Source organism: Echeneis naucrates, chromosome 3 (assembly GCF_900963305.1).
Source record: "Echeneis naucrates chromosome 3, fEcheNa1.1, whole genome shotgun sequence".
Lineage (NCBI taxonomy): Eukaryota > Metazoa > Chordata > Actinopteri > Carangiformes > Echeneidae > Echeneis > Echeneis naucrates.
In genome coordinates, this window is record NC_042513.1 from 18,045,862 (window position 1) to 18,058,418 (window position 12,557).

At 41.1% G+C, this 12,557-nt stretch overlaps 1 protein-coding gene across 1 annotated transcript in view; it reads left to right on the forward strand.

Annotated features, from left to right (window-relative positions):
- Window positions 1-12,557, forward strand: part of LOC115041216 (neural-cadherin) — a 277,317-nt gene that overhangs the window by 217,330 nt on the left and 47,430 nt on the right. The window contains exons 29-32 of the mRNA XM_029498542.1: window positions 1,814-1,941; window positions 3,898-4,021; window positions 8,813-8,993; window positions 12,310-12,476. Of these exons, the coding sequence (XP_029354402.1) occupies window positions 1,814-1,941; window positions 3,898-4,021; window positions 8,813-8,993; window positions 12,310-12,476 (600 nt within the window). The remainder of the gene's footprint in view (window positions 1-1,813; window positions 1,942-3,897; window positions 4,022-8,812; window positions 8,994-12,309; window positions 12,477-12,557) is intronic.

Here is a 12,557-nt window from a genome sequence, read left to right on the forward strand (position 1 = left end):
TATTGCTCAAACGACAAGGTCACCAAATAGAACAACACCTGCAACATATCAAAGGAAGAACTCCTATTTACAAAATTCAAATCCTGGCTCATGCTGAAAAAATGTCAGCAGACTTGCTGCAAATCTAACACACAAAAACAGTCTGACCTGTGTCCAGTCTACCAGAGAAACAATTCCCAAGTAGGGTTTGCAAATAAAGACAAATTTTCATCAGCCTGCAATGTCACCGGTGAATACCATGCAACAGAAAAAAGGTTTCAAACAACGAGCTATCAGTGGAAAAGCTGCTGAATATTAGCTGCTGTGTCTGCTGCTCTCCATGCTGATTTTTAAAGCGAAATTAAAAGCCTGGAGTTACACAGTCTGCCTTTCATTTTACTATTCAGAGCTTAACAATGCTCCTGAATGCTCCTAAAACTGAGGTCGATTACATGATTTGAGCTGGATATTTTGAATTCAGTTCACTCTCTGACTCCGACACCTTTTCACTGTCTTCATGCACGTCAACCACGCCAAACCCCCCCTCAGTTGTAACAGATGTCTTACATCACCTTGTGTTTGAAGTTCTCTTGCCCATCTCCCTTTGGTATCATCTTCTTTTGACAGTAGCATCATGTCAGATCATGAGCACATCTCTGCTATGACATGTTTTGTGAGAAATCTTTTGGTATGTTTTTTGGAAAGACATCCATTTTTTAAAATGGTGTGGAACAAAAGGGGCAGTGAAGTTAGTAGTTAAAAGAGATTGTTTGTATCAAGAGGCCTAAATTAGATTAACCAAACAGAAAAAAGTAAGAGAGATATGACATAAGAATGCACATGGCTCTTATCTATGTCCCAGTATGTTTGTTAATCATGTCACTGAAGTATGAAGATTGATTTTTACTTTCCCAAAGCGTATGGCTTTGTTAGTTTCCAAAATGTAATACTTTCTTTGTCTTTCATTTGAAGTGTTAATATCCATAAGACATTTCCTCTCTCAGCCATTATTTTTTATTTATTTTTGTGTGTGTGTGCATGTGATAAAATGTGACAGATTCAGATAAACACTCGCACAAACCAAATCCTGCAAGGTTGGATTGTGGGTCCAGGCGGGCAGGGCTTGGGGCATTGGCAAAAAGTGGTGACTGCTTTGATGTGACATGGCAAAGTTCCAGAAGTCCTGACAGCTGGTTTTAAGGCTCAGTGTCTGAATATACTGTAGGCTACAAGCATTTACATTTGTTAAATTTAAAACAAATTATCTGACAGAGATCTTGCAACGTATGCTTTCTGGACACATGAATGTCTTCGCTGAGGTTGTGTTCCGATAACGTGAAAATTCATTAGTCCTGTGCATCATTACAGCAGTGTACTGATGACTGCAGCTAGAAACACTGGCACGTGCTCAAAATGTTTTTAACCACCAGAGGACTGCGATGAATCGGTGCCAGTTTTTATATTAGGAAAGTGCGATGTGAGCTGTGGCCTTTTTTTTCCTACAGTTGCATTGACAGCACAAAAAGCTTGAAAGAGAAATAAATGGTAGAAAGAGTATATGACTATTGCTAATTAGAAATAAGTTGCCCGGGCTTCTGCTTAACTATGACCTTCTTAACCATTTTCTGTATTAATATGACACCTAACATGCACTTGTAAGAAGTGTATGAAGGTGTAAGAAGTGAACTTGTGTGTGAGTCATTGAGGAAAATATCACCATAGTAATGATGGTAAAAGAGGATCAGTAGGTGCAGTCATTATAGGGGCGCTTTAAAGCTTGGTGTGATATTGTTAGTGCTACACGGCATGTCCTTGATCATGAACTTTCTTGCAGGAGGTACATTTCACCCTGGATCGCTGTTCAGGGGCAGAAGTGATGGAAATGGAAGGTCTAGGCAGCTGGCTGACCACCGAGGACCACTCCTCCTGTGAAGTGATGGGCGTCACACCCAACACTGACAGGTACGCATGAACGCCTGAGCCATGTAAGCCCACCTTTTATTTTTGAAAGACAGGTGTGACTTAATGTGGGAGAATGTGCATCATGGTTTTCTATGTCCTTTTAATTGGGTCCAAAAATGACAAAAGAAAGACTGTTAATCAATCTTTATAGTCTTTACAAGAATTTTAAGTGAGGTAAGAAGTGAGACACCATTGTTGGGTTTGAAAAGGGTGTGTTTGGTTATCAGCCATAATTCCTGACTATCCGAGATAATTAGGAATTATTAAAAAATATTCAATTCAGAAATATGCATTATCGGTGGATGTAAAATATTAAATTCAATTAATAATGTGGGGTACCACCCAAAAACCGGGACCAATAACCAAACTGTAAATGTTGCCTCATAAACAAAAGCCAATATTTCAATGAGCGAGTTCCCAGCCCGTGTTTAAGGCGGAGTGACATCACGGCCCCGTTATCTCGACTCCCTGTGTTGGTGATACGTCTCTGCGGAGTGGAAATGTAGTCTGTGGATGGATTCCTTTGTTTCCTGGATACAAAGGGACAGAGGGGATGGTCAGGCCTCAGGGTTTGCATGGAGGCCCAACAGCTAGGCTGTGGCTGAATATGCATGCCATGTACTTGAAAAGTGAGAAAGAGCTCATTAAATGTAGAAATCAAATATGACGTCTGCTTCTGTGCCACATGTCCTGGCCTTTACTCTGTCCTGTCTACTTTACATAACTGGAACATGGGTTCTTTTCAACCGGACAGGACGAAGGGAGGTCAGCAGTAGTGGCAATCAAAATCAGTGTTCCGAAACCATGGAAACGCAAACGCTCTTGTCCATCTCCCTCAAAGTGGGGTCTTGCAGGACAATATTTTAAGAGAATTATGGGATGTTGCAAGACTAGATGAGAATTAAAAGTTCATACGCAAAACACCTTTAAAACACCTCCAAGTTGCAACTGTATTTTGTGGAAATTTGAGACATGTCTCTTTTATTTAGCAAAAAAACGGGTAAACGGAAACAGAAACCACGATGCCACAGGAGCAACGGGGAGAGTGGCTTAAGTACACACAAGGAAGGTGATAACTAGACACAGGTGAAACATTTGGGCAGGACACAATCACACCTGACAGGATGACAGGGGTAAGATACAGACTTTGAAATGAAACAAAATATTACTGGCTGGTCTTGACAAATGTAAGGGATTACACATTGTGACAAAAGCCATTGAATTATAATAATCTCTGCACTGCTTCAGAATATGTTAACGTTCTTAAGCCCAGGGGAGCAAATACACTCCCAAATATCATGTTCCATTTCGAGCACCATTGCTCCACAATAGTGTTAGAGGCATGCCATTGGACTAGAGAATCTGTTCTTTCCAACAAGCTGCTGGTCATTTACATCCATCGATAATATATGAAGATAGAAAAGATATGAATCATCTCACCTTTTGCCTGGTGCATAGCTGCCTGCCTTTTCATCCGCCATCTTTTGCTACTGATGCCTGGAATCATGTCACTGAATTGGACGCTCCGACTGGCTACATGCTAAGTGTCTCCTGTATGCGTTTATGCCTGATGTAAATGGGAGCGGCAGTGCATTATCCTGATTTAACAGTTATCCCAACTCATCGTTCACTTCAAATTCTCAAAAATTTTGGCAGCCCACATTTGACCTGATCTGCTTGTCTGATCTGATGTGCACAGCCAAAGAATGGCTCCACAGATCACGTTCGGTTTTTATGATTTATCTAACTCTGGAGTCTCTTTTCTTTCCTTTTACTTCTTGCTATGGATGTAGCCGAAAAGCCCACAAATATGTCATTGGCTTATTACATTGAGTCGCTTCTTATATTTTCAGTTATGTTATACAGTTATATCTTCTGCAGCATATCTTTGCAGAATCTCCACCGAGTGACATACATAGTTTGCTGAGGTTAACTGAGATTGTCTTTGTGTTTCAGACACCTGAACATGAGCCAGGTACTGCAGCTTGGTGGTGTCAATGAGGACATCCCCTACATCTACCCCCAGCTTCAGCATAAACACTTTTCCGGCTGCATCCGCAATCTCATCGTGGACAGCAAGGTGACACACTTGTATACAGACTTACAAAACTCCCCCGCATTGCCACACAACCATTAGTACACCAGGATGCAAGCACACGGAAACTCACACCTGCACTCTCGCTTATAAATGGATTAATAAAAGGTTTCAACACTCACAGCACCCTGTGTGCGACGCAAGAGCTGTGTATATGCTTTTAACTGCAACCTCAAAACACCTTCAAATTCTACATATGCGCACTAAAGGGGTGAAATGGAATGCAAAACTGTCCACTCACCTAATCTGACTTTAACTCAAGACTTTCAAATAACCCTCTCCTGCTCTGCGAGGGGTAAAAAAATAAGGGCTCCGTGCTCAACCACGACAATCAGCTACCGGCCCCAACAAAGCCCATATCGTTCCTTCCTTCCAAAGCCTGAAATTATGATTAAAAATGTATTTTCCGCTGCATCGAATAAGTTTAGCATCAAATAAATCTCTAACTAGTTAAGAAATTTAGCTGCTGCCAGTCCAGAACCATTGAATTTAGCCAGCAATAACTGGTATTTAGACAGAAATGCTTGTATTCGCCCTGATGCAGTCTGGGTAAGATGTAGTTATTATGATAATCAAACTAGGAATATGCAAGAATGACAATTTAAGACATTAAATGGTCGTAGATTTTTGTTCTCTGCTCAAAAATGAAACATTTTACATATGAATATCTCAGACATAATATTACTTGCTGCCAGTGAAAATGTGTTACTCCCATGTTTGAAACTGAACTGAGCTCTGCGTTTTGGTATACATTAAATGGAGCAGGGAGTCTTATCTTGCACAACATGTTCATAGGAGGCAACAGAAACATTGACAGGCTGTTTTTGCTGCAGCGGTGCTGCTAGCTGCAGTGACAACTTCAAATTGAACACAAGAAATAAGCAGCTGCCGTTACTGTGGCGGCAGATCCTCATGGACTTTTTCAGTGGAGATGGCTCTTTAAATGTTGAAGTGGTTGGGCTTGAATGTCAGCTTGCTCTTATTTTGGAAAACAGAAATTTAAGTGGGGTATGAGCCTTACATTATATTGCAGTGGAGCAGAAAGCTGTGCAACATTTTATCTAAACTATGTATGAATATAAAAAGCAGAGCCATGTGCACAACAATACTCCTTAAAATGTGAGTATAATTGAGTTGAATAGAGCCAAATACAACTACATCAGTGCTAGACATTATCCACAAGCTTAACTGATCTGCTTATTTACATTTAAAAGCTGCAAAGTGGGGAAATCATGAACTGTACTAGATATAAAGTTTATTGTAATTGTACATGAAAATGCAATTAAAATTATGTCATGGCAGAATTCCTGCTTATAGAAGCTAATATTAAAAAATAAGGAGCAATACAAATCATGAAATCAAATGAAGCCATTGTTGATCAAATAGAATATGTGTTTGAACAATGTAGATATAACTCAACACTGTTATACAGCAATGAGCCAGTCGTTTCTTTGAGTGAGGCGGCGTGTTTTCAGCAGCCTGGGATTAGCCAGTTTCGTGCATAAAGGTTAGGGGCCATGACCGTGAACATGGCCAGTCGGACAGTTGTTGCGAACAGGTGTTGGCCAGGCATGTAAGGTCTTTCATGATGTTGTTCCAGATGGCCAGACTGAATATGCCAAAGTTTCTAGGAAAGCGGGCCGACAGTCCACTGTGCCACTCGTAACACACGCTGCACATCTCCCCTCTCCTTTTGTAGAGCAGTATGCTAAGATGCTTTCAAGTGAGCGCCATTAGAAGTTCATCAGCAGTTCCTGCTGGAAGTTAATTGTTCACTGGGGGTCCTCAGGAAGAAGCTGCATTGCTTGGCCTTCTTAACCACAAGTGCCATGTTCATGCTCTAAGTCAGGAGCTCTGATGTACAGACTCTCAAGTTTTGGAATCACAGCCAAGTGTTCTGCTTTTTTTTTCTCTCTCTCTTTAAAATCCCTGAAGTGTAGATTGTGACCGTATTTCATGCAAATTGGCTGCTCAGTGAAGGGATACAACAATAAGTGTGTAATTGTAGTTTGCATGTGCAATTTGAAATATGCCAATTTATAAAGTTGTGTTTTAATGGATGTTATGACTGACTGTAATGGTTTTTGGGTTATGGTCACCCGTGAAAGAGAATATTTACAGCTAAAGGACTGTAAGCCGGCTGACAGTGGGCTGTTTGGTGCTTACATCCAGGGTTTGCTCAAGCAGGAGTGTAAAGGAAACAAATCTGGGTATAGTCAGCTCAAAAAAAGGAGAAGTAACCAAGTCAGCAAACAGACAAACACTGCTCAACAACACAATGCTGGGCCTGTTACCTGATACATGCTACCAGCCTGTCAAATTAAAGCAGGAAGTCAATAATATGAGCTTGGTTACTATTAGTAGCTACACTGATGGTCACATATATCAGCATTTGGATGCTGGTCAATAAAACTACTGTATTGTGATCAGTTTTTAGAAAACAGAATCACTCTCTCACAATAAATACAAGAGATGTTCTGTAATTTATGGCTTTTAAGCTGGCAGTTCCTGTGTGTATAATACATGTGTGAGCAAATGACAACTCTCAAATCAAAATATCTGTTTGAGGCTGTGGCGTTTAGGAAGCCACAGGCCTCTGGGGGCCATGACTGTGGCTTTTAGAGTTGTAATCTTGTTACCTCCATAAACACAATTTATCTGTATTCATTCAGTAGACCCTTTAAGCTGTGTGAAGATGTTAAATCTCAAGAGCGGGGATATAGGTTTCTGCAGTTTCAATGCAAAAGCTTGTTTTTGATGCTGTGGACCTTAGCTGGAGACATAGCAGGGGGCTGCAAAAACAAATCTGCATGATGTGTGTGGGCGGACACATGGATAATAAATCCCCACAGAGAAAGCAACAGAAGACATACTGATTATTAATAATAATAATGAATGATGGACATGTTCCAGCATTGTGTCATGTTGTTTTAGGAAGAGGGGTGGTGGTGGGGGGGGGTGTTTCCTGTGCTGTTGTGTTTATTATCACAGAATGTGCTAATGTGTCACATTTATTTCTGTGGCAACGTCATCTGTTTTACTGGAGGTGTGAGTGCGTGTGATTTTTGTAAAGGAAGTTGACATTGATAGATATACTCACAATAGATATACACTGTCCATGCTTTTGTCCCCCTGTGTGTGCGTCTCCCTGTTTCCAGGAAAAAGAGGACAGGAATCTTATATTTTCTCTTTCTATTCTGGAGTTGGGTCTCTCCCCTCTGGCTGTCATTCCCTATTGTCTTCCCATCCTCGTCCAGTCATTATTCTGCTTGTCCCACTCCCTGCAGTCCTCAGTCCAACATTACTGTTTTCAGTTTTCTGTAGTTCTGATACAGCTGTCACTTCATTTTAAGTAATTTTAAGATATAGACTTTGTGGTAAATATTCAAAAGATCTTTTTCCCAGTGCAACTGGACAGAGACAGCTCATCTTCATTAATCTACTTTAATCCCTGATGATATTCATACTATGGAGGCAGATCAGTTTCAGAAGAAAATTCCCTCTGATGTAAGAGGGGTCAGGCATGTTCCCAACAGAGATGAGCCTTAAAGGATCAGATCTTTATCAATCAAGCAATGCTCATATATGTGCAAATATTTGGCTATGTGCTCTATAAGAAGGAACTCCAAAGCAATTGTTGTGACTCACAGTTGCCAATTACTAAACTGTAATTACTGACTCATCACATTTTGTACACTATTAAATTTTATTTCTGTTTGTTATTCTCGGAGTTGACACAGAAATAAGGCTTCAGCCATTTTTAGGAAAACTTCTCTTACTGCACCGTACAGTACAGCACAGCATACTCCCAGTTACATTTTGGTCTCAACTTTGTCTTTCCACTTCCTGTGGACTGAGACATTTTTATACCCAGCAACTGAAATTAATCTTGGCAAATAGGACAGCCTACAGCGCCTCTGTGCAAGGGTTTAAAACTCTTCTCATCTGAAGCCACCATTTGTTATTTATGCAGGAGCAGGTGTATTTTTGCATTCAACTCGTATATTAGTCCAAGTGTTCCTCAGATACACGAACACACACTGCAGTGACACAGATGCACAGTCTAATGAATTGTAGATACCCAAATGTATCTTTCGGTCACTGATTGCTAATTTCCGTGTTTGCAATCAGTATCTGAACCCAGCAGAACAGACCTGCAGTTTAAGGCCAGCAACCAATGAGACGCCTCCGTCTTGGAGGTTGGACTCAATCAGCTGCCCCTTGTCAGCTGTCAGTTTTGGCAAACTCTGCGCATTCCTTTGCATTCGGCAGCAGCAGCAACAGCAGCATTTCTCATAATGTGCAGGTTAGGCAGAGGACACATTCATTTCACAGAATGCTTTTGTGACGGATGCCCATGTAGCCATTCAAGGTTTTCCCTTCCTGTGAGCCCTCTGTGTGGTCGGCCGTACCGTTTGTTAGAAGAAAAGAAGGTTACAATGTACCCTGACCATTTTCACTCCACTTGAATGAATTTTTATTTTAAACTGTAACACCCATTCTGGCAATTCACCTATGCCAGTCCCATGTCTTCCCCAAACCCTGTTCTCTGCTGGCACTTAAGTTCTTGTCGTTGAGCTACTCACTTTTTGACAATTGTTCTTTCTTGCTGTCTTCCCATCTGACATTTCTGCTCCTCATACCCACTTTTCTTATCCTGTTAACCCTGTCTTCTTTGTCGTTTCTTTCTTTATTTGCCTTTTTGTTTTTCCGTATATTCACATCTCTCCTTATTTCCCACACCTCCACCTCCTCCCTTCTATCTCCTCCATTCAGCTGTACGATTTGGGCTCCCCGGCTGATTCACAGTCCAGCTCACCGGGCTGCTTGACCACTGACAGCAGCTGTGTCAACATGGGCTATCCGTCCTGTGGCCACAGGGGTCGCTGTCACGGCGAGTGGGGCTCCTTTAGCTGCCAGTGTGTGCCGGGTTACACAGGACACCAGTGTGAAGAGGGTGAGCCTTTTTTTTTTTTTTTTTATATTATACAGTAAATTATTTCCAACTATGTGTTTGTGAAATCTTAAATGCTCCAGGGCTAAAAAGTCTGTGTTGTTATATAAACTATAACTACAGCGTTAATGATAAAAGCTTAGCACAGATATTTCATCCTGAAAACAAATGTTCTGCATTAATGTGAAATAAAGTAATTAAATAAATTATTATCCTACATCAATCAAAATGTCTGCGCAGCAGGTGAAATAGATGTGTCACACATAAAGGAACTTTTAAATATAAACTGTGGCATGTGGCAAGTTTGTCTAAAAAATTAAGTAGGTGGATTCACAGGCCATCTAATTATCACATTGAAAATAAGATCAGTGTCACTGGTGCAAATTATCATTCCAGTTTATAGTTTCAGCTCATATGAGAGTTACACAGGAAAGAGTGACACCAACACATTTCAGGCTTTTTTCGCTCTTATCCTCAGGGATGTGCAGATGGCAAAGCATTTTTTATTTGCAATGCTCAATTTCATTTTTATTCTTTTAACCTTCAACCTTGTGATGATGAAGAATGGGAAATTTGTGAATAGCAGAAGAGAAAAAAAAGCTAAAAAGTTTAGCTTCAAGGATTGGAATAATTGTTGGATCTTACCATCCATGCTTAATTACTTCTATTAGCACCCACTGGTGTTTCCATTCCTCTTTAATATTACACAGTGCGTTCTGCTTCATGACATTCTTGATGTGAGTGTAATGTGCTATATTTGTAAATGCATAGGTCAAGCACTCCTTAGAGGTTTCTTCATTATGGTTGTGTAATGTTTTCACCCAGAGAGAAGTGTGCTAGCCCTGGGCAGTATACCAATAATAAGGATCCTTACGGTCTGGGTAGTTCTTTATGTTGGCCTCATGGCTGTGGAGGCTGTGGTTTTCCTGACTGCAGCAGTTGTAAGAGACGGTTGCGGGGATGTAAAATGGCCATCATTGCTCTGGTTCTGCACCAAATCCTCCAGATTGAGGATTGCACCTCCAGTGACACTTTTCCCGATGGCAGCACCTTCCGCCTGGCCCAACAGTCTTCTTTTTTTTTTTTTTTTTTTTTTTAATCTGCATTTGTCCTCATTGTTTAACACCAGAGGGTGGGTCAACTTTTTTGAAGATTGATGCATGTATAGTCTTGCAGCTAAATATTTTATTATTTCAATGCATGTGTGCGACCATCACCAGCCCTCCATGGAAGCTAGTGTGTAGATCTTTCTTGAGTGAAATGACCTTTGTGTGGCAGGGAGGGCAGTGCTGCACCTCGGTGAATATCAGGGGGAACAAAGGACAGACAAGATGCAGAAGGATGGACAGAGGAAGGGAAGCAGTCGGTGCTGGTAGGAGCTGGTGGAGTGAAGGATGCTGTGCTTTTCCTGTCACCTCACTCAGGATTATGAGAGTCCAGAGAGTTTCTGTGTAGATTCCTGGAGAGATGGTGAAGGTGTCCCAACAGAGGAGCTTAGTCAAAGATGGAGTACATAGTGATGGACTGAAAGAACAGTTCAGCCCATTTTAGGCAGGATTCATCAATTCTTCATGATGTGACCAAATATGAGCTGGCAAGTGAAACCACACATGAATGCGGGCATTCTGTATATAAGTGAGACCATCACCAGGGCCCAGAGACGGGTCAGGGACCCAGGCTCTCCTGGGAGAAGCTGCCAACCCCCAACAGAAGGAAGAGAGGAGTCACAGGCCTCACAGTCTTCTTAGCCCTGTTTAATACCCTTGCCACCATATTGTTTGTATATCCGGCGCGCCACTCTGGCGCCTGCGCAGACCATGTAACCACAGTAAGGGTATCAATATTAAGTCAAGAAGATTTGCAGCAGTTTCATGTTACAAAGGAATTACACTCTTATGATGCCACGTCCACAGTGATCTCTATGCTCAATGATTCATTTTCAGTGTCTGTGAATATATCTGAGCCTCCAAACAACCCACAGAGAATAGAGGGCAGATGGGAAATATTTCAATGAGCCTTAAGAACGTGAATAAATGAATTAATAATTAACGTAACTATAAATGCATGCTCTGTATATTCATGAGGTGATTCACATCCTTAAGAAAGTCTGGAGTCAGTGATCAGGTAAGTGCACATGGATGATGTTGGCAACCAAAGAAGCTCCTTTGAAAGAATAAGCAGTTTGTGTTCTTACAGACTGTGCTTATGATTTTTATGGAATATTATTTTACAAGTTCATGAAAACACAAGCTGCAATTTGCCACGACAGAGCACTTAAGAAAAAGAAAAGAAATTTTGGGATTAAGATGCATACCATCATCTGTAATGTTCCAACACTTCAAATCCAGTTGACATTTATTGCAGCTCTCTTTTTCCATCATTCAGTGATTAACAAAGAAAGCCGTAAAAAGGCCCCCAATATATAAAAAAAAAAACTACCTCAGCGATGTCATTTTTTATTGCAGCCTTTCTCTGTCTGTGGGCGTTGTACTGACATGTCCATGAGACATATCCAAGAGACATGTCCGTGACACCTCAGAATGGTTTGCAATTGTGTGAGGAAGGAGCTCACTGATCAAATTAATCTCCACTCCCCAAGATGCAAGTTAATGTCAGAAAGACAGAGTGTATATAGCAGATCTACAATAACTTGCAGCAAGAAAGTTACTTTAAAATGTTTTCTTATGTCACGGTAGCCTCAAAAAGTCAAGCAGCAATGTTAGCCCACTAGATTCCTCTGCACTGGGTAATGTATGAATATGGTGTGATTGTTAGTGTAGAACTGATACTATCAGTAGAATTTAATATCAACACAAACAGCTCCATGAAAGACAAGATGATGATAGCCTCCAATTCAAGCAGCATCTTATAAACCACCCAAGTTAGTCAGAGTAACATAGAAGCGCGACAAAGAGGGAGAGGTGTTAAAACGACAGACAGACTGAAGGTTTAACTTTGATAAGCTGTGAGATGGAAGAATGGTTTTGAAAACATTTTAAGTGTGCTTGGTTTGGTCTGCCTCTCTATGCACAAGAAATTCACTTCTAGGAAAATGGGTCCAAAAGAAAGAGAAAAAACAAGCACGCACACACACACACACACACACACACACACGTCTTGTGTATTTTGCATATTCTGGCCTGCCACCAACTCTCTGCATATCAGAGGAATCAAGGTTTGGATTTTGTTGAAGTTATTTGAAGTTACTTTATTTTGAGTGAAACTCTGACAAGGTCAAATGTGATGCTTTGCCTTTAAAACTTTCTGTTTATTTTCAGCCATCACTGTCTGACTGAATTGTGTGTGTGAACCCCTACAGAGGCCCCAGAATATTCCTTTGATGGACACAGTCACGTGCATTACCAGTTGGCGTCGCCGCTGCCGGCCCGAAAGACGTGTGTTCAAGTCCTGGTTAGAACCCGCAAACACAGCAGCGCCATCCTGAATCTGATCTCCAAGGAGCAGAGTGAATACCTCCGACTAGAGGTAAAGCTGCTTGTGAGTGTGAAGACTGTGTTGATGCTTGTCTGCTCTTTTTTAAAGATCTCCGGAGTAGTTGGTGATTTT